This window comes from Gymnoscopelus microlampas, assembly GCF_963454915.1.
Source record: "Gymnoscopelus microlampas genome assembly, chromosome: 17".
Classification (NCBI taxonomy): domain Eukaryota; kingdom Metazoa; phylum Chordata; class Actinopteri; order Myctophiformes; family Myctophidae; genus Gymnoscopelus; species Gymnoscopelus microlampas.
The window spans coordinates 19,261,299-19,282,197 of NC_139954.1; the positions used below are offsets into that span (position 1 = coordinate 19,261,299).

The 20,899-nt window shown below is 44.6% G+C and overlaps 1 protein-coding gene across 2 annotated transcripts in view; it reads left to right on the plus strand.

The window, feature by feature from the left end:
- Positions 1-20,899, plus strand: part of fn1a (fibronectin 1a) — a 50,864-nt gene that overhangs the window by 18,301 nt on the left and 11,664 nt on the right. The window contains exons 13-35 of one of the 2 annotated variants that reach the window (XM_084083728.1): positions 315-436; positions 716-884; positions 1,245-1,430; positions 2,073-2,201; positions 2,759-2,848; positions 3,234-3,428; positions 6,881-7,159; positions 8,394-8,657; positions 9,299-9,393; positions 10,042-10,210; positions 10,536-10,622; positions 10,826-11,017; positions 11,978-12,268; positions 13,796-13,910; positions 14,025-14,101; positions 14,223-14,312; positions 14,883-15,149; positions 15,773-15,889; positions 16,290-16,454; positions 17,079-17,234; positions 17,970-18,083; positions 18,492-18,761; positions 18,959-19,170. In XM_084083728.1, coding sequence (XP_083939854.1) covers positions 315-436; positions 716-884; positions 1,245-1,430; positions 2,073-2,201; positions 2,759-2,848; positions 3,234-3,428; positions 6,881-7,159; positions 8,394-8,657; positions 9,299-9,393; positions 10,042-10,210; positions 10,536-10,622; positions 10,826-11,017; positions 11,978-12,268; positions 13,796-13,910; positions 14,025-14,101; positions 14,223-14,312; positions 14,883-15,149; positions 15,773-15,889; positions 16,290-16,454; positions 17,079-17,234; positions 17,970-18,083; positions 18,492-18,761; positions 18,959-19,170 — 3,851 coding nt within the window. The remainder of the gene's footprint in view (positions 1-314; positions 437-715; positions 885-1,244; positions 1,431-2,072; positions 2,202-2,758; positions 2,849-3,233; positions 3,429-6,880; positions 7,160-8,393; positions 8,658-9,298; positions 9,394-10,041; positions 10,211-10,535; positions 10,623-10,825; positions 11,018-11,977; positions 12,269-13,795; positions 13,911-14,024; positions 14,102-14,222; positions 14,313-14,882; positions 15,150-15,772; positions 15,890-16,289; positions 16,455-17,078; positions 17,235-17,969; positions 18,084-18,491; positions 18,762-18,958; positions 19,171-20,899) is intronic. The other variant, XM_084083729.1, reaches the window with a different exon arrangement.

Genomic DNA, 20,899 nt, shown 5'->3' on the forward strand with positions numbered 1-20,899 from the left:
CCTTTGAAATGAAAAGTTTTCAGTTTTACTCAAACATAAAGAAATTGTAGACTGTACTGTATACTCTTAATGCAGTGCAATTTTTTTCGTTCCTCATGTCTCACATAGGTGGACACTGCCCTGTCTGCAATATGGTTGTAGACACAAGGAAATACAAGCACTTGAGTTTTCTTGACAGGCACTCTCAAAGAGCTATTTTCGCTCACATTGATGGCCAACCACATCAGTTTCTCTGTGTCTCAACTCTGTGCCCTGTATCGTTTTGGTTGTCCTGTTCTGCATACCCAGTTACATGTGCATTGTCTCGTTCTCAGGGGGTAACCGTCCCGTCCAAGTGATCATAACAGAGTCTGGCAACCAGCCCAACTCCCACCCTATCCAGTGGAATGCCCCGTCCTCTGCCCACATCACCCAGTACATCCTCAAATGGAGACACGTGAGTCTATCCATAATCTCACGTTAGCCTTGTTAAACTTGTGGTATTTCAGCACGGTGAATAGATTTTGATGCTTAATTGTTTTCGATTTACTATATTGTAACGTTAAGAAAATACTATTTTATCCACTATACACTATGTTGTGTCTTAAACTTTTTCTGGTTGCAGCATACATAGTCAACCTGAAATTAAAATGGATCTCTCTCTCTCTCTCTCTCTCTCCCTCCCCTTCTACTCCCTCCCAATTCCTTCTTTACATCTCTCATTTGACTCTAACAGAAAAACACTAACACTCCGTGGAGAGAGGTGATGATCCCTGGCCATCTCCACTCCTACACCATCTCTGGCCTCAAGCCTGGCATCACCTACGAGGGTCAGCTGATCAGCGTGCTGCGCTACGGACGCCGCGAAGTCACGCGCTTCGACTTCACCACCACCTACGGCTCTCGTGAGTACACGGAACGGAATGGAATTATCGCTGGACTTTCACTTGATTTTTGCGAACTCCATTCAGGTTTGGTTTATGATCAACAAGAACAAGAAACTCTAAAACGCTCTCTTGTACGTATAGGACGGTGAACTACTAGTTCGACAATTTTTGTATGGCAAGTGACAATCTGTATGAGAATGACGTTTTTGTTATTTTTTTTGTTTTATTTTTGGTATTTGTATTACTGTCTCTTTTTATTTAAGGTATTGTTAATGTATAGTTTGGTTATGTGCTGTCCTGTGATGTATGTACTTGTTGGTGTTGAAAATCAATTAAAAAAAATCAATAATAATAATAAAACGCTCTCTTGTTTTGCAGTGGCTACGTCAGAGGGAGAGACCACCCCGCCCCCTGCGGTGGTGGATATCTCAGAGTCGGTGACCGAGATCACCTCCAGCAGCTTCGTCATCTCCTGGGTGTCTGCGTCGGACACCGTGTCTGGCTTTAGGGTGGAGTACGAGCTCACGGAAGGGGGACAGGGAACAGGACAGTCCATGGTGCTGGGTTAGTACACGCACAACTTACAGGACACACACATTTTTACACAGTAAAGATCTAGTGTTAATTCAATTCCTAAGAGTGCACTAGTCTAACGGAACGAAATAGACCCATAACGGTCCATTTTGTTCACTTTGTACACGTATGAAAGCCAGATGTACATGGTTTCAGATTTCATATAATATATAAAATCTGAAACCATGTCCCTCAACAAAACAAGGTTTGAAATATTATTTCAAACCTTGTTTTGTTGAGGGTCGTGCCCTTATACTCTTTGTAGCTAACAGAAGAACTAAAGCAAGACAGTAACGTCTTGAAATATTTTAATTACAGACGTGTACTGTAGCGTTCCAGCATGAGCATGCGAGATTTGGAAATAACAGGCTCTGGATGATTTAAACCTGATTTATACTAGTCGCACACCGAAAATAGCCGTAGATTGGCTATTATTGCATCGCGAGCGACACCGCCGTCACTACGGTGACCTCACGGGGCCCCCAACAGTGGACACGTCAAGATAACAAGAGTATACAGTACTTTAGATATGTGTTGTCTGATGTTTGTAGTCCCACAAAACCCCAATTAAAAAAAAACACTAACAAATGACACGGTTGACTGATGTGGATGATGCTGTTTGTCTCCTATCAGACCTGCCACGTACGTCCACCTCAGTGAACATCAACGAGCTTCTCCCTGGGAGGAAGTACACGGTGAACGTCTACGAAGTCACAGGCGAAGGAGAGAACAACCTCATCCTCAGCACCTCACAGACTACTGGTGAGCACACACACTCACATTCACTGATCGGTAAGTAGAGTTCTCAACGGGCCTGAAAACGAAGTCCCCCCCTAACTGGGCCCTAATGGGCCGGCCCGAGGCTCGGCCGGGCCCGAACAATTACCATACTTTTAGGCCAGAAAACCCGAAAAGTTGTCATTATGTGCTAAATGTCCTTAAAGTCACGCATCCAACTGAGCAGATTGAACCTTCCGTTCCAGAGATAATGGCCAAAACGTCTTGAAAACGGCCACTTTCGCCGATTTTCGATCACAGATTTTTGATCACAGATTTTTGATTGAGTTTTGGCTATTTTCGCAATTTTTGAAAAACCTAAAACAAAATTAATATTAGCGTCACAAGACGATATTAATGTCACAACAATATCGATAGAGGTATTTGGTAAAAAATATTGTGATACTTGATTTTGTCCATATCGCCCCAGGCCCGCTCCTCGTACTCTGCTTTGTCTCTCACTCTTTCCATCTTAACTATCCAGAGTGCTAGAGCGTGATATTGTATATGTGAACTACATCTCTCTCCATGTCGTCTCCCAGCTCCTGATGCCCCTGTGGACCATGAAGTGGGGGAGGTTGGAGAGACCTCAATTGTGATCAGCTGGGAAAAACCACTGGCTCCCATCACCGGTACGTTTGCGGCCAGTAGAACCTCTACGCTCCGCGCACTATCTTCTTAGTGATTATTCTGTCAATTACTTTGTCGATTGATTGAATAACTGAGAAGCGTGTTTTTTTTATATGTGAACAATCAATGCAAAAAGATTCAAACTGATTGTTATAATCGACTAAATCGATTCATCTGATTATCAACTTAGGCCATATTTTATACTTCGTACTATAACAATGTTGCATAAAAATAGCAAAAACAGCCTGTTGTGAGGTTGGAGATCTGACATTTTAGCTTTTTTTTTTTTTCTAACTTAATGATCAATATTTTTTTATAATCAATAAGACAGATTAATTAGATTAACTGTTGCACCCCTAATGCTTTGACATGGCCTCTTTCGTCCAGGTTACCGCGTGGTCTACACGCCGTCATTGGAGGGCGAGAGCACGGAGCTGAACCTCCCCGACACGGCCACCTCGGTGACGCTGGGTGACCTGCGACCCGGCAAGCTATACAACATCAGCATCTATGCCGTGGAGGACAGCCTGGAGAGCGAGCCTGTGTTTGTGCAGGTCAACACCGCTGGGGATCCACTGCCAGGTAAAAGAATGAGACAGAGAGAGTTATAGCGTATTTGTTTTTATGATGGCGCGAGGAGAGGCTACCATTCTTTTCCTGGTGTGTGTGTGTGTGTGTGTGTGTGTGTGTGTGTGTGTGTGAGAGAGAAGCCAGTATTTGGGAGATTCCGGGGGAGGCCTATCCATACGTGTCTGTCTTTATTTTTCTTTCAGTCTTTACTCTTCTTTCACATTCATCTTGGTGGCAACAGTGACCCGTGGGGCAGCTGTGTTTATAGAGGACAACCCCACAGCTTCACAAAGTATTTGCAGTGATTGGGCACTTGTTAACAGTGACAAAAGACACACATACCCATGTTCATTCTGTTAACAGTGACACTTAGCCACATTAACCCTGGCGTCCGTCCCTATATTCTTCAACATTTATTATTTTACATTTAGAAAAATAGCAATAATAGAAGATCTACAAATGTGTATATAGGGCTTAAGTAGTCACGTGCCCATGTGTGCACGGTGTGTACACAGGATGAATACACACTAACCTAGTTGTTTGTTTTTAACCGAGTCAGTTAACGTGTGTACACACTGATGAAGTCTCCTCAGACCATAGACGCCCATCTGTTTCGGCCTGACAATAGGTGATACTCATGCTGTTGGTGATTTACAAATGACGAACGATACCTAGTGCTATAATACCATATCTGTGTTTTATTATTTGAATTTTCCAAATCTCTCCAATAGAGGAAAGGAGCTGTCCAATGGAAAAGTGAAGTCACTGAGTTCACAGCTGTAGTGCTCCCATTCTGTTTGACTGCAGTAGGGTTATGTAAAACCATTCATACTGCCAGGACTCTGATACTGGAAGGCCAATGGAACAGATACTGGAAAAGTGTGTCGGTGTGTGCGTGCACGCAGACGTATGTGCGTGTGTGTGTGTGTGTGTGTGTGTGTGTGTGTGTGTGTGTGTGTGTGTGTGTGTGTGTGTGTGTGTGTGTGTGTGTGTGTGTGTTCTTACAGAACGATGAAATATGACTGTGGTCTGTTTGCATTGGTTGGTATACGCACGTGGGAGTGTGTGTTGGCATGCACGTGTGTGTGTGTGTGTGTGTTTGCACTGCCTCGCTGGACGAAGATGTACGACCTAGGTAAAGTGTGTGCACGCTGCCGTCTTTGGACAGACTACCAAGTGTTCTTCTACTGTCTCATGACTGCAGCGGCTGATTTACCATTTGACAAACAGAGTGAGAGAGGACGGTTAGGCCAAAGAAAGAGCTGATCGTCAGCCACCCCTACATACCTCCATTCCAACTCTTCCCCCACTTCTTTACCTCCTGTCGGCTTATCCTCACTTACCCTCTGAGTCTCTGTCTCACCAGATCTGTCCCCGCGTCTTTCCCTGTGTCCTTCTCATCCACTCTACTGTTTCGAACCATTTTTTTTAAGACTGAAACTTTCCATTATTTTCGTAGCGATTATACTGTCGATTAATTTTTCTTGTAATTTTTTCTTTTGTATATGAACGAATCGACAAAAAACATTTGTAATGATGTTTTAAAATCGACTAAATCGATTAGTCTGATAAATCACTTAAGCCCTATTTTATAGTTCAACGGTGTTGCACAAGATGAGCTAATCTACAAGCTCACAATGCACGCAATTTTTTATTGTTTGACATCTTTTAACTATGACATGCCCAAATAATTTCTTAAACATTTTTACTTTAATAATAGCTTCAATTTATATAGCGCATTTCAAAATACTTGATCTATCTCGCTTATTAAAATCATATTAAAATCGATAAAATGATTTAGTTCGATTAACAGTTGCACCCCTAATTTTGTGGGTTTTTCCAGTCAAAAGCGACAGTCAAACAATTGTACATCACTAATCAGATTACATTAATCGATTACATTGGGGGCGTTACCCCCAAGACTGGTCACAAGAATATCTTTATCATATGCAATGTTTCACGTTGTGAGCTACATGGGCTATTTTCACCACTTTTGCACGATAATCTTCTCTTGTACGGTGAAGTAGGGCATTAATTGCCAAAAAATTACTTAAAAAGATGAATTATGGAGATATAAGGTTTCTGCCCTACAGCAACAATATTAGATTTGGCACAATGTGACTCTGTCATCATAGTACATGTTGGTGAGTGAAATCTGACTGTTCCTCTACCCTGGAGCCATTCCGTTAGTTTGTCAAGGTTTTGCCTGGCCTGCATTTCAAAGCGCTGTTGTGACTCATCTCTGTCTAAACATATACCTCTGTTAAGTTATTACCTCATCCCATCTCTCTGTCTGTCTTTCGTGGTATAGGTGATGGCCATGCACTTGTGTTATTCTTACCTTGATGTGTGCGTCTCATGGTCTTGTCTGTCTGACTCACCTACCCATATATCTTTGTACCTGTCTCTGTTATCTCCTCGTCTTTGTGGACAGCGGAGTGGCACCATGACATGTTGTTTTGACCTCGCTTCGTCTCCCTCTTAAATGTGTCTGACTTTACCTTTTTTCATCCGTCTGTGCGTTACTCCCGCTTTTTCTTCTCTCTCATCTCTCTCTCTCTTTCTCTCTGGGTTGTTGAGTGCTATGATGTCATGTTATTTTAACCTTGTTCTGTCTGCATATAGCAGCTGTCTGTGTGACTCATACTATGGTTTGGAATGGGTTGATCTCTAGCTATATGCCATGGTTCAGACAACTCAGTTTATTCAGGTGGTTTTTCACTTTTTTACTTCACCTTTTTTAACTGAATTTTTTTTTTTACCCTCTCCAACCATATGTCTGTATCATCTAAGGTTTTTGTGTGTGTTGTTACTCTGTCCATCTCTTCTTTTCGTTTTTTCTCTCTCATGCTGAATGAATGGGTTCGTTTGTCTGTTAGTCATACTTTCAGCCAGTCATGCCAAAAGAGGTTCCATTTAGCCAAGTAATGATTTAGATTTTGGGTTGCATTTTAGTTGCTATGCTGCAATAAAAGGCACCGTAACATGCATATACTAAGTATGGTTTTATGTTTAATGACACATCAGTGAACTGGGTTGCCACGTCTTGAACTTTAAGTCAAATTGCCATTGGTACTTTTGTACGTCATTCTCCTCATCTAAATTGTTGCCCTTGAAAGCACTGACATAACCAATGGACTACAGTAGTTCACATACAACCCTATTATTTTTCAGGATATGTGCAGACCTTTGTCTATTTCATAAAAAAACAGACTTGTGTTTCTCAAAAGCGAACGTAAGAACAGTCAAACAAGTGAAAACACAAACAAACACTGAAATACAAGTTTGAGCAAGTATGCAGACTTGCAGAGGCTACCATTTACACATTGTGTTGTTTAGGAGGTGGTCTGTGTCCACTGCCCAGCGAGTCTCCGTGATTTGAACGCCCACTTGCACGGCTGTGCGTTTACAGCCGAGTGTCTGACGCGTGACTGAGCGATGTGACCGTTTTTATGTCCCAACAGAGGAAGTGGTCGCCCCCACGGACCTGCAGTTCTACGAGGTGTCCGATGGCAAGATCGCAGTGACCTGGGTGGGGCCGGAAAACGACATGTCAGGCTACCGAGTGACGGTGGTCCCCGTGGACGAAGGTGGAACGCCCCAGACGGAGATGACCCTGCCCATCGTTCAGAACTCCTACGTCGAAGTGTCTCACCTGGAGCCCGGAACCGTGTACCGCTTTAATATCTACAGGATCCACGATGGAGAGGAGAGTCCACCGCTGGTCGGCGAGCATGCTACCAGTGAGTGACGCATGCAAACAGACTATATACACCTAGGGCTCACGATTACACATTTAAGTTGACGATTAATTGTCACTCAAATAATTGAGATTAACGATTTAATTGTGTGTTTGGCGTTGCACTTTGGAACGTTATGAAGTTATTTAGGCTTCATAATTGTCATAAATTGCTTCATAAAACGCATCAAAGTGACGCGTTGTAAGCTTGTAGATCTGCTATTTCTGCTTTATTTAAAATTTGAAAAAGTGTGAAAATCTTTCAACATGGAAACGATTATGACGATTAAGAAAAATGAATTGCGATTAACTCAAATAATTGCGATCAGACGATTATGTAATAATTGTGACAGGCCTACATACACCGCAGGTCACATGAGCACACATAAGCACATGCATACGCCCCCCCCTTAGACACTGACGCACACCAAAATAATTACTCTAACAGCGATTTTCCATCCATCTTTGTCCGCTTATCTGGAGTTGGGATGTGGAGGTATCAGTTCCAGTAGAGAATCCCAGACTCCCCTTTCCCCTAGTAACGTTATTCAACTCTAATTATGGAAGTTCGAGGCGTTTCAAGGCCAGTATGGAGATGTAATGCCCCACCTGCTCCTTGATCTGCCCTATGGTCTCTTCCCAGCTGAAAACCTCCCTGGGAAGGCACCTAGGGAGGCATCCGTTATATATGGCCGAGCCACCTCAATTGGCTCCTTGCCACATACAGGAGCAACAGCTTTATTTCAAGTCTCTCATGGATGAAACCCATCCTAAAGGGACATGGCATCCACCCTGCTGAGACATTTCATGTCTATAGGTAGTAACGAAGATTGACCAGTAGATTGAGAGCTTTGCATCCTGGCTCAGATCTCTTTTCTTCACAATATTTCTCAACCTTTTTGTTTGATATGCATTAGGCCACGGACCCCCATTTGATACAACTCTGTTTTAATTTACCTTGCAGAGTGTACAAATGGAACCAAATGGACCTGTGTCCATTTGGTTCCATTCGTACATGCTCCGAGTTACAGACCTGTATGGGTTCATTTGGTTCCAATGTGTACACTCTCGTGAGTTACAGACCTGCAAGGGTCAATTTGTTTCCTAATTATCAATCATTTAGCTGGAGAACCCGGCAGAAACCCTTGGGAGTCTTTGAGAGAATAAACACGTAACCAAATAAGAAAAGATTAACAAGAATAGTAACTAAATAAGACTGTCAACATTTTTACTTTCAGAGCCCGACGCTCCCACGGACATCCACTTCACCAACGTGACCGAGGACAGCGCCGTGATGCTGTGGTTCGTGCCCCGCGCCAAGATCACCGGCTACCGCCTGTTCCTCACCGTAGAGGGCTCCAACCCCAAGCAGCTGCGTCTGCCCGCGCGCCTCTCCCAGTACACCCTGCTGAACCTGAGACCCGACACCACCTACTCCGCTACACTGCACGCAGAGCAGGACAACACGCTCAGCGAGGGAGAGACCGCCGTGTTCACTACCAGTGAGTGTTGATGGGTTCGCGCACACGCACGCACACACACACAACACAGAGTGTTACCTCACATAGTGTGCTTGTTCAATGTATTGTCACACCCAAAGCATTAAACGGGTGACGAGTTGGGACAGGATTTGACTATACGGCACCCGTTGGACGCGGCGGAACTCCCCTGTGTCAGACGCAACGGGACGGGTCCTGTCGCGTCGCATGTTGACGAGGACGGATGATTTACGATTCTGTGCCCATCGGTATGCAGCTCCAACGTCGCTGAGTCGGGAGAATCGAACTTCGCCTTGTTTTAAATGTTTTAGAATTGGGAGTGAAAACAGCACTTTCACATTCCAATGAGGGCGGGATTACCGGGAGCGTTTAAAAATGACACTGCAGGGGATTCCCATTGTGTCAAACCGGTGACGCATGGTCAGATTTTTCCCCAACACGTCCCTGTAGTACGACTTGATTGTGAGAATATGTTGGCTTGTTTCAGAAGCCAGGGCAGCCCAGATGAGTAGAGTTACACCTATAGATACATGCAGCCGTTTTAGGGACGCGTCACTTCTTCAAATCTCCTATAAACGCTGCTAGCATTACAACATTATTTGTGTGTGTTTGCTAACCTTGTGACTGTGTGTGCACTTTTCCAGACCCGCCTATGGGCAACGCTCCTCGCTTCAGCACCGATGTGACTGATACCTCGATTGTCATCTCCTGGACTCCAGTGCCCCGAATTGCATACAAGGTATGAGTTTTTATGTAAAGAAATGTGTCTGTGTGTCTGGGGCTAATCTCGCAAATGTCTTATACACATTTATTTATATTTAACAACCCTATTTCCTAAATAGCAATACACACACCATCTTCTTTGTTCTACTGTTCTACATGAAAAACGGTGGCTGAAGTTTAGAGCTTCAGTTAATTGTGGCGTCCCTTTGAATTCATGAATTTACAGCTATCTTGAGTTCATCTCAAGCAGAAAGGCGGCATACAAGAAGCCCCGTTTGCAAAGAGCCCACACAGGAGGTGGAGCAGAACTGCATAGATAAATGTGATTGGTTGGAATAAGTTCCTCCGAGGGCTCCCATGTTCCTGGGAAAGCACCGACCCCTCTCTCACCTTTACCCCCTGGACCCGATTGTGTGTTTGTGTGCATCCCCTCCCCTCTCTCTCCCCCTCTCTCTCCCATGTGTATATCAGTCTTCTTCCTGTGTGTGTGTATCTGTCTGTGTGTGTGCACGTATGTGTGCGCAAATATTCCTCTCTGCTACTAGCGCTGTTGTACTAATTTGTGTGTGTGTGTGTGTGTGTGTGTGTGTGTGTGTGTGTGTGTGTGTGTGTGTGTGTGTGTGTGTGTGTGTGTGTGTGTGTGTGTGTGTGTGTGTATCCCCAGTTGACTGTACATCCCAGCCAAGGCGGCGAGGCCCCCAGAGATGTGACCTCTGACTCAGGAAGTATCTATGTCTCCGGACTGACGCCGGGGGTGGAGTACACCTACAGCGTCCAGCCAGTCATCAACGGCTATGAGCAAGGCACTCCAATCACACGCCGAGTTGTGACACGTAAGTAATAACTCAATATATGTTCTGTCAACATGATAAGTATATATATATATACACATATATAACCACTTGTGCCTTACTTAAAATGTTGCAAAAATAGCAGATCTACAAGCTCAAAGCGTGTCACAATTTTCTGAAACCTTTCCTTTATGTATGCGTAAAATAGGGACTCCAGGGTTAAGGTGTGTAATAAGAAATGTTTTTAAATGTCATGAATTAATCCGACTCCCCTTTTCTCCACCTTTTACTCACTATTTCATCCCCCTCTTCATCACTTTCATCTTCTGACATTCTCTCCCCTCCTCCTAAACCCTCCTGTCTCCAGCCCTCTCCCCTCCCACTGATCTCAATCTGGAGTCTCACCCAGACACTGGAGGACTCACCGTCAAATGGAATGGAGCCAAGACACCAGGTATGCACACATGCATGCACATGTGCACATATGCGTGCACATGTGCACGCACGTGCATTCAATGCGCTCACACACACATGCACAGAGGAAATAACTGAAGTTGAATACATTATGATTCATACAGTTGAAAATGGATAAAAAAATAATACACTTTCATTTACATTACGTTTCTTTCTTTCTTTCTTTCTTTCTTCCTCTCTCAGACATAACTGGCTACAGAGTGACATGCACTCCCACCAATGGGCAGCAAGGCAACAGCGTGGAGGAGTTTGTGGAGGCGGGGCATAACTCTTGCACCTTGGACAACCTCAGCCCTGGAGTGGAGTACAACGTCAGTGTGGTGACGGTCAAAGACGACATGGAGAGTGTCCCTGTGTCAGATACCATTACGCCAGGTGAGACACAGAGAGAGAGAGAGAGAGTGGTTACAGCATGGAGTAAGTGTATTGTATACAGATGGAATGATGACAGCAAAATAACAAGCCATAGGGCTTTTCATGAGCGGATACAGGAAGTGGCGAGTGCATAAGTTAACGGGCTGGCCCCGCTGTAGCGATCCAGCCAAAAAGAAAAGAATCTTTCGTTAACTACGAAAAATGTCTCCATTAAGAAACCCCAATAAACTAAATGTTTAATTGGCAAATTGCTTTAAAACTATAAATCTAAGAATCCGTGTGGGTAGGTATTTAGCCTATGTGTTGCTGACTTATGACTTTCCTTTGCCTGATGGTGAATTTGCTCAAGTATGAATGAGTCTGAAGGACATTCAGTGGAACTTTAATTAGAAAGGTATAAGATCACAGTCTCTTGTACCACAGCAATGTCAACTCAACCCTCCAAAACAGCCTTAAATCGATCAGTGATACTAGCTGTGATATCTGTGTATCACTGATCTAATCGACAGCCTCTCACACACTGAACACCATGCAAAATAGCTGCACAACTATTTTGCTCCCCCGAAGCTTGGTTTCCTGAGTATATTATTATTAAGAACTGCGCCTAAAAAAACACGTTCAATGGACGTCCTTTCATTGAACGAGAAAACAAAACAAACAAAGATAATCCTTAATAGATGTATACATCAGAGAAACCAACCTGTGATATGACAAAATACATATCACACACATCACTGCTAACCCTAACCACTACCGCTATACATGTCTGTCTGTCCCTTTGTCCTTTTCGTCTGTTTTGTCTGTCTGTCTGTCTGTCTGTCCACTGGCTCGCCTTCTCTGCCCTGCTCTCCTCTCCTCTCCTCCGTTCCGCTCTGCTCCACTCCGCTGCCCCCCTCTCGGCTTCCCTCCCTTCCTCTCCTCTCCTCTCTCTCTGCTCCTCTCCTCTCCTCCTCATAACAGAGGTCCCACAGCTGACGGACCTCAGCTTCGTGGACGTCACCGACACCACCATCGGCCTGCGCTGGACGCCCCTCAACACCACCACCATCACGGGCTACCGCGTGACGGTGGTGGCCGCCGGGGAGAGTGTGCCCATCTTCGAGGACCTGGTGGAGTCCACGGCCGGCTACTACACGGTGTACGGCCTGGAGCCCGGCATCGACTACGACATCAGCGTCATCACCGTGACGCAGAACGGCGAGAGCGAGCCCACCACGCTCACTCAGCAGACCGGTGAGAGTGACACGCAAGGTGGAGAGAGCACACACACGCACGCACACACACACACACGCACGCACGCATACGCACATACACACACACACACACACACACACACACACAGTCGTAGACACCGCGCCGCTGTGTTCAGTGCTTTCACAAGGTGTCATATTTATGCAGTGGTGGAGAAAGTACTCACATTCTTTACTTAAGTAAAAGTATCAATACTGCAATGTAGAAATACTCTGTTACAAGTAAAAGTCCGGAATTAAAAATGTACTTGAGTAAAAGTACAAAAGCATTAAAATGTACTTAAAGTACTAAAAGTAGAAAGTACTCATTATGCAGAATGCGACGCATAGTAAGCTTGTAGGTCGGCTAAGTACTGAAAATTGGAAATACTCCAATAAAGTAAAAATACCTCAAAACTTTACTTAAGTACAGTAAATGTACTTAGTTACTTTACACCACTGTATTTCTGCGCTAGTGTAGGACAACGTGGAACCTCAACATAGCTGTTAAATGTACAGTTCACACACATGTGTTAATGTGCATATAGACTTACAGTGGAGTCACTGTGTTTTGTACACTGTAAAATCCTCAGCGTCACTAAAAATGTTGATGCTGTTGTTTTATCTTCTGGAGCGTGGCACATCACGGTTCTTCAAAGCCCATGTGTTCAGTTCCCTGATGTAATTGTGTTACAGGCTGTGCTGTGCAGTCTAGTCTGTTGTGGAACCATGTGGTTTCACTTTGAAACATGGGATCACGCCGGGGCTCATTTCGCTCCCCAGCGCAAAGCGCTCTTTGTTCTTTTCACTTTCAAGATGTTGTAAACCTGCTGATGGAGGATTAAGGCACACTCGCACACCAGACAATAAAAGACACACACACACACACACACACACACCTCAAGAGATGTGCGGTGAATCACTTTCACTTTCAAATATACATATATGTATATATAACTTCCATTCATCAAATCTACTGTTTAACTACCTTCCCGTATTTTGTATTTTCTGTCATTGCACCACTTAAAATTCAGTGTGCGTCCCAGTCAGGCATAAGCGATTTCCAATCCGGTGGTTTTGGGAATGGGGGGGGTGGGGCGCTCGTTTTGGGTCACTCAACATCCTGGCGGGCATGCTGATGGCGAGGCCTCGAGGCTTGTGACGTGCACCCAAGCAAACCCACTAGTCGAGCTCGGGCGATCTGCGAGCAGACAATGGCGCCGTTCAAGTTGTTATAAGCCATGGTGGACGTAATAGGTTATCACGTGAACCAAAACGGGCACTCGGTCCGTGCGTTACTAGCGCTTCCTCCGTGCGTCTTAGCGAATCACCGCGATTGGGGGCGGGATTTTCAGGATAACTGGTGCTAGAGTCGCTCACGTACAGTCAGGCCTACATGCTGTCACTCTATGACAAACAACATGCGACGTGCCGTGAGCTTGTAGACCCAACTATTTTAGGCGTGCGACGCAGCAACACCAGCATGCGACACAGGCACGTCTGTGTAATAAATTCATACATTAATTGTGTGATGTCCTTGTCTCTACAGCTGTGCCAGCGCCTACAGGCCTGGGCTTTGGCCTGGTGGGAGCTGACAACATGGAGGTCACCTGGATGGCTCCTCAGGTCCCCAACACCGACGACATCAACAGCTTCCTGATCAGGTAGAACATTGTCCACATGTCTCAAGGAAGAGCGGCGCAGTGCCAGTGTGCATTACTCAAATACATCTGCATTATCTTGAAATGTATGTTCATTGCTTTGTGTTCATTGATTAGGTACCACCCTATTGACGATGAGGATGAAACCACAGAAACAAGTGTTGGAGGCAGGAGCAACAGCGTGGTGCTGAGAAGTACGAAACGCATGCACACACGTACACACACACACGCACGCGCACACACACACATATACACACACACACACACCCGCACACCACATGATTAATCCGTTGTCTCTCGTTCTCTTGCCCACAGATTTGCTGCCTAACACAGAGTATATGGTGAGCGTGGTGTGTGTGTACGAACAAAGGGAGAGCTCACCAGTAGTTGGCACCCAGAGAACAAGTGAGTACCCTTTAAGAACTAAATGACTTCTGTGACTGATGCACAGTACAGTACAATGTAAAATCCTTAACTCTTGAGTGTACACATGCAACCAAATAGATCCGTTTGCAAGTGGATAAATGAACACTGATGATTTTACCTTGTGTACCAATCTAAAAATTGAGATTATTCATTCTCTACAATTTACTATTTACAATTTAGCAGAAGCTCTTAACCAGTGCGACTTACAATAAGCAAGGTAAACACATACATCAAATGTAATGACAGTGTAGTGCCTTAATTAACTAGGATCGCGAGTAATCCAAGAACATGGCATCAGTCTAAACAATTACTGTCAAAATAATAATCTGTACATTTAAACATAGGATACCAGGTCAACAATGAACCTAGCATCTGTCTAAATAACCTGCTATCAAAATGTTTACATTGTGCTCAAGAAAAAACAAGTCCAAGAAACTAAAACATGCAAAACAAAGAGTACCCAAACTCTTTGTTCAGCTGCCAGTTTTCACTAATGTCTTCCCCATCTCTCTCTCTCTCTCTCTCCCCCGCTCTCTCTCTCCTCCCCAGCCCTGGACTCTCCGGACGGCCTGCGTTTCACAGACATCCTGACCAACTCCTTCACGGTCCACTGGGTCGCCCCTCAGTCCCGGATCACGGGCTACCGCATCCGCTATCAGATGTCCAGCGGCGGGCGGGCCAAGGAAGAGAGGCTGCCCCCCTCCAGGAGCCACTTCACCCTGATGGGACTCACCCCCGAGACGGACTACCTGGTCAACATCTATGCCGTGAGCGGGAACCAGGAGAGCATTCCACTCAGCGGAACACAGAAGACTAGTAAGTGTTCCTGCTTTTTGTTTTTCGCTTTTAGTTTTTCCTACCTATAAAATGTATTTTATAATGAGCTATCTATGTTAATGTTAACCACTTAAACCCTATATGGGTAACCGGAGTCCCTCAGGGCTCAATACTCGTGTATTTTCCGTTTTCTGTTATTGTGGGGAAAGCTTTCGCTGAAAATAGCCGATCGACAAGCTTGTCAATCTGCTATTTTCAGCAAAAACTTTCCCCACAATAACGATGCTGGGGTTTAAGTGTTTAAGCCCCTCCATTGTAAAATCCTGTGTTCATTTAGGGAAAGGGAGTGTTTTCTGGTCCCTATGGGAGGGGAAATTACAGCTTCACCCAGCAGATGGCTGCACAGGGGGAGCTGTGCTCTGTGCTCAGAGACGTATAATGCTCTCTCTTATACGGTAGCTCAACTCAGGACATTTTTTGCGGCTTGTGCGGGTAACCCAGGTTCGAATCCTGACTAGGACATGAAAGTTATAGCGAAATGAACACAGGATTGTTCTCTGTGTGTATATATATGCGAATATAAAGCAGTCGGAGGTGATGTTAACATTATTTCCATAAATACATAATCAGCGCATCTCCATTGTTTTTCTCTCTCTCTCCAGTCTCCGACGCCCCCACAGACCTGGAGGTGCTAGACTCATCCCCCACCAGCATCACCATCCGCTGGGACGCCCCCTCTGTCACTGTGCGTTACTACAGGATCACCCACGGAGAGTCTGGTAAGTCCATGGTACCGAAACACAGTACTGCACCTGGACAGACTAATAATCAGGGTTCAATTAATACAAAAATTAGGTGGGGGGGATTTTGTAACCTGTTAAGCCATACTAATCACATGAATAGTGAAAATAGCCGATCTGCCATTTTCCCTATTAAAAAAAAAACTTTGAAAATAACCCCCTTAACCCAATGTAGGGTTAATGGGGTACATTTCAAACATATTGGACGGTTTCCATTTGCCAAAAGAAATGCATGCATTAAAGTCAGTCCGACCAGAAGCAGGCAAAAAACATATCCCTACCAGAAATACAAATGAATCAAAGCCTGCTGGTAAAGTTATGTGCGTAGCGTACAAATCCTATCAAAATGTCTGACACATTTGGGTCATTGAATGTTCAGGAGGTCACAGTAATCCCAAGGAGTTCACGGTGCCTGGGTCTCAGTCCACCGCCACCATCAACAACCTGAACCCTGGAACCGACTACACCATCACCGTCTACGCTGTGACAGGCCGAGGAGACAGCCCTGCATCCAGCACTCCCATCTACATCACACACAAGACAGGTAAAATACACACTTGCGTGCACACACACACACACACACGCATACATACACATTATGCACGTGTGTGCGTACGAATGCGTTTCTCAACCTTGCAGTCGAACTTACCCACCTCCAGTATTGGAAAAAGTACAAAAATGTTTTACTTAAGTAAAAGTAGCAATACTGCCGAGTAAAAGAACAAAAGTATTGGTATCTAAATGTACTTAAAGTGCCAAAAGTAGATAGTACTCATTATGCAGAATGTCCCATTTTACATGTTTTCAAATGCTTTAAATGTATACAAATCGATGCGACGCATTGTGAGATTGTAGATCGGCTATTTTCAAATGGCCGAAATGTATATAGGGCTGAAGTGGTTAATGTGTTTTGTAATAATAATCAAAATCTACAAAGTAACTAGTAACTCAAGTTTTCATATAAGTGTAGTGGAGTAAAAGTACAATATTTGTCTCTGAGATGTAGACTGTAGTGGAGTAGAAGTAAAAGTATTGAAAATTGGAAATACTCCAGTAAAGCAAAAAATACCTAAAATGTGTACCTAAGTACAGTCTTGAGTACATATACTTAGTTACTTTCCACCACTGCTGCCCACGTCACCGGTGTCTTCATTCCTCACCCATGCAGGCATTGACTCTCCCTCTGAGATGGAGGTGACTGATGTGAAAGACAGCAGTATCACTGTGAGGTGGACCCCGGCCCAGGGGCCCATCCAGGGGTACAGGGTGACAGGAGCCCCCAGGAATGGACAAGGGCCCTCGTTCTCCGAGGTGGTCGCCCCAGGTATGTACGCATGGGCCATGCAGGCAAGCATTGAGTCACAGGCACACACACACTCAAAAACATACGTACAGTACATACAGTACATGTACAAACGCCAGAATGAGTTGGCATTTGGCATGCCGGTTCGCCGACTGGATAGTGGATCGACTACATGATCCCAACGTCTCCGTGTTCGAGTCTAGCTAGAGAAATGGATTGCATGTCATTCTGCCATCTGCTTCCTGTTTCTCTACACTGTCCTGCTGTATCTAAAAAATACATTTAACAATACATTTTAAAATGGCTGTCTATAACCCATTAAAACCGAGGACGCATCTGTGTAACCACGTCTTAAACCATTATTTTATACTTTGGCTATTCAAAAATAGCAGATATACAATCTCATGTGCTTTTAGATCTGATATTTTTGAAATATCTTTGAATATATATATTTTTAAAGCAAACATTTTTAACTCAAATATTTGCTTCTGGGGGTCCCTGGAACAAAACATTTTCAGATGGGGGTCAGCGGCCAAGTACATATCATTTTGGAGGTACTTGATATGAAAAAGTTTAAGAACCACTGATATAGCAACATAGGTTTTTCAGAAAACCGTTAGGATTTAGAAGACATTTTCTAGAATCGGAACCTCAGGCCTTAATGGGTTAAGTAGTTCAGCATGACTCTTTTAAAACCTCTGTTTCACTCTCTTTCTGTGCCTCCGTTTCTCTTCCCACGTCCTTGCTGGTTTCCAGATCAGACAGAGATGACGTTCTCAGGCCTGATGCCGACTATGGAATACATCCTGAGCGTCTATGCTCTGGGTCAAGATGGAGAGAGCCCGCCACTGGTGGAGACCGCTGTGACAAGTAAGGGTTTTACATGTACAGCATACGAGTATGCTGGGCAGATCAGGTCTGTTCTGCTGGTCTCTTCAATCTGTCTTTACATAGTACCCTCATAATAATCATCAGTCCTATGTCTTATATTGTGTTGATGTATAGTCATGGTTTGTTGATTATCCTTGTGAATTTTATGTTTAATTTTATGTTTTGGATAATTGGAGAATCTTTTGTCTTGATTATCAAATCCTATCATTTGGGATGGTCTAATCATATTGGTTGATTTTGGTAGTTCTATGGTATTGTTTGATTATCCTTTTTTCTCTGTGTAAAATGGTAACGGATAAATGGGTTTTACTAAAGTGCTTGTAAAATTCAATTCTCTCTCTCTCTCTCTCTCTCTCTCTCTCTCTCTCTCTCTCTCTCTCCCTGCAGCTGTAGACAAGCCCAAGGACCTGACCTTCTCCGACATAGACTCCACCTCGCTGAGGATCACATGGGACAGCCCAGAGGGAGTGGTGACGGCGTACCGCGTGCTGTACTACAGCCCCGAGGAGGGCGAGAGAGAGCTGCTTCCCTCCCCCAGAGGAGAGGCGGAGTCGGCCACCATCTACGGCCTGCGACCCGGAACCGAATACACGGTGAAGGTCATCGCCCTGCACGACCACACGGCCAGCACGCCGGTGGTTGGAACCCAGGCCACAGGTATGGGAAGAGTGACATATCAGTCCTACTGCGTTGACAGTGGGTCTGGGGTCCCCCGGCGGTCCTTGAGGGGGTTCCAGGGGGGTCCCCAGCTAAATGATTTGATAGTTTGAGTGTATATACTCTTAAGAGTTAAAGCAGCAGCAAGTTTCTCTCCCTCTCTAAACCCCGCTCTTCCTTCTCTCTCCATTTCTTAGCCATCCCTCCCCCCATCAATCTGCAGTTCTCCCAGGTTGGCCCCACCTCCTTCAGCATAAGCTGGGCCGTGTCGGGCCAGGCCAACCGCCTGACAGGGCTGACGGGGCTCACAGGTTACCGCGTGGTGGTGAACCCCAAGAGCAAGACGGGCCCCACCAAGGAGATCAACCTGGCCCCAGACACTAGACAGGCCCTCATCCCAGGACTCATGGTTAGTGTGTGTGTGTGTGTGTGTGTGTGTGTGTGTGTGTGTGTGTGTGTGTGTGTGTGTGTGTGTGTGTGTGTGTGTGTGTGTGTGTTTCAAATAGCCTAGGTATATAGGGCTAAAGTGGTTAATGTATGTTTTATAATGTAATATATTTATATCTGCAAAGTAACTAGTAACTTGAGTTTTCAAATAATTGTAGTGGAGTGAAAGTACAATATTTGCCTCTGAGATGTAGTGGAGTAGAAGTAAAAGTATAGACAATTGGAAATACTCCGGTAAAGTAAAAAGTTCCTCAAAATTGTACTTAAGTACAGGACTTGAGTAAATGTACTTAGTTACTTTACACCACTGGTAAGCGATATTGAACAGTGAGCTGTACTGACGCTCACGCCGATGGGGTGCATTTCTCATTAATGACTGGCTTGTTGTTCATTATCCCTCCTTATTACACAGCTACATAATAAATAAATCAGACACAAATTGTAACAAGTTCAACAAAATGATTTTGATTTAATAATGCGCAACACGGCCCATTCTGGACGTGCTGATGCAATATGAATCAAGATTCTGTTACTGCATTGCCTATTTTTCGCCTTAAAAGTTAAACTACTGTTTAGCTGTAAAATGACATTGTGTGTTTATTTGCTTAGCCGAAATGTCGGATACAGCAAAATCCAAGCACCGGTTGGTCTAGGTCCAGGACTATAGCAATGGTTTGTTTTTCATAGCAATGGTCTGCTATCAAGAAATAACAAACCTCTGAATGTTGTGATTGACCAAACAGAATTGAGCATTCAGCCAAGCCGTATTAAATTATTAACACCAGTGTGTCTCTCAAACTACCATTTTGCCAGATCATGTGTTGTTCCTTCTAACAGTGGGAAATGAGAACATATGGGATTCTCAAAAAACGCTTTCCAAGGATCGGAGCTAGAGTGCAATAGTTGTGTCGCAAGAATACTGTAAAAATAAAATGGAATAAGTGCTGACATGTGTAATTGGAGCTGAACCAGGTCATAAATCCTATACTGTATATCCACCCTAACAATACAGATCTGGAAAGGTGAAGAACATGCCATGTTAAACGCCCTAATACTAGACTAAAGTCAGGCCATATGCTATAAGAATTGGGTGAAAACACACACACACACGCACACAAGGTAAGGAGGTGACATGTGACAGTCCCAGACTCCAGACATTTTCCCATTTAGTCATAGGAAAGATATTTGGATCTGGAATAATCCTCAGATACATTTATCCTGCTGAAGGGTTCAGACTGCCGTTTTATAGCACAGCTCAGCTTTAACGTGCACGCGCGCGCGCACACACACACACACACACACACGTGAATACATACACAGATACAGAAATGTAGACACACTTCGAGACATCCTTGGGACAGACATGGCTGCACACATGTACGTGTACAAAGGTACATATGAACATGCAGGCAGAAGCACGTAGAGGCCTGAGAGTACAGTGTGTGTGTGTATGTGTATGTGTGTGTGTGTGTGTGTGTGTGTGTGTGTGTGTGTGTGTGTGTGTGTGTGTGTGTGTGTGTGTGTGTGTGTGTGTGTGTGTGTGTGTCGCAGCCTGTGTATGTTGGCAGTCTCCCCGCCCACCGAAGCCACAGGCCACCGCCTTGCCCTGTCATCTTCACATGGTTTATGCATCAAAGACACACACACAGGCACACAGAGAGCACTCTGGAGACTGCCAAAATCACGACTGT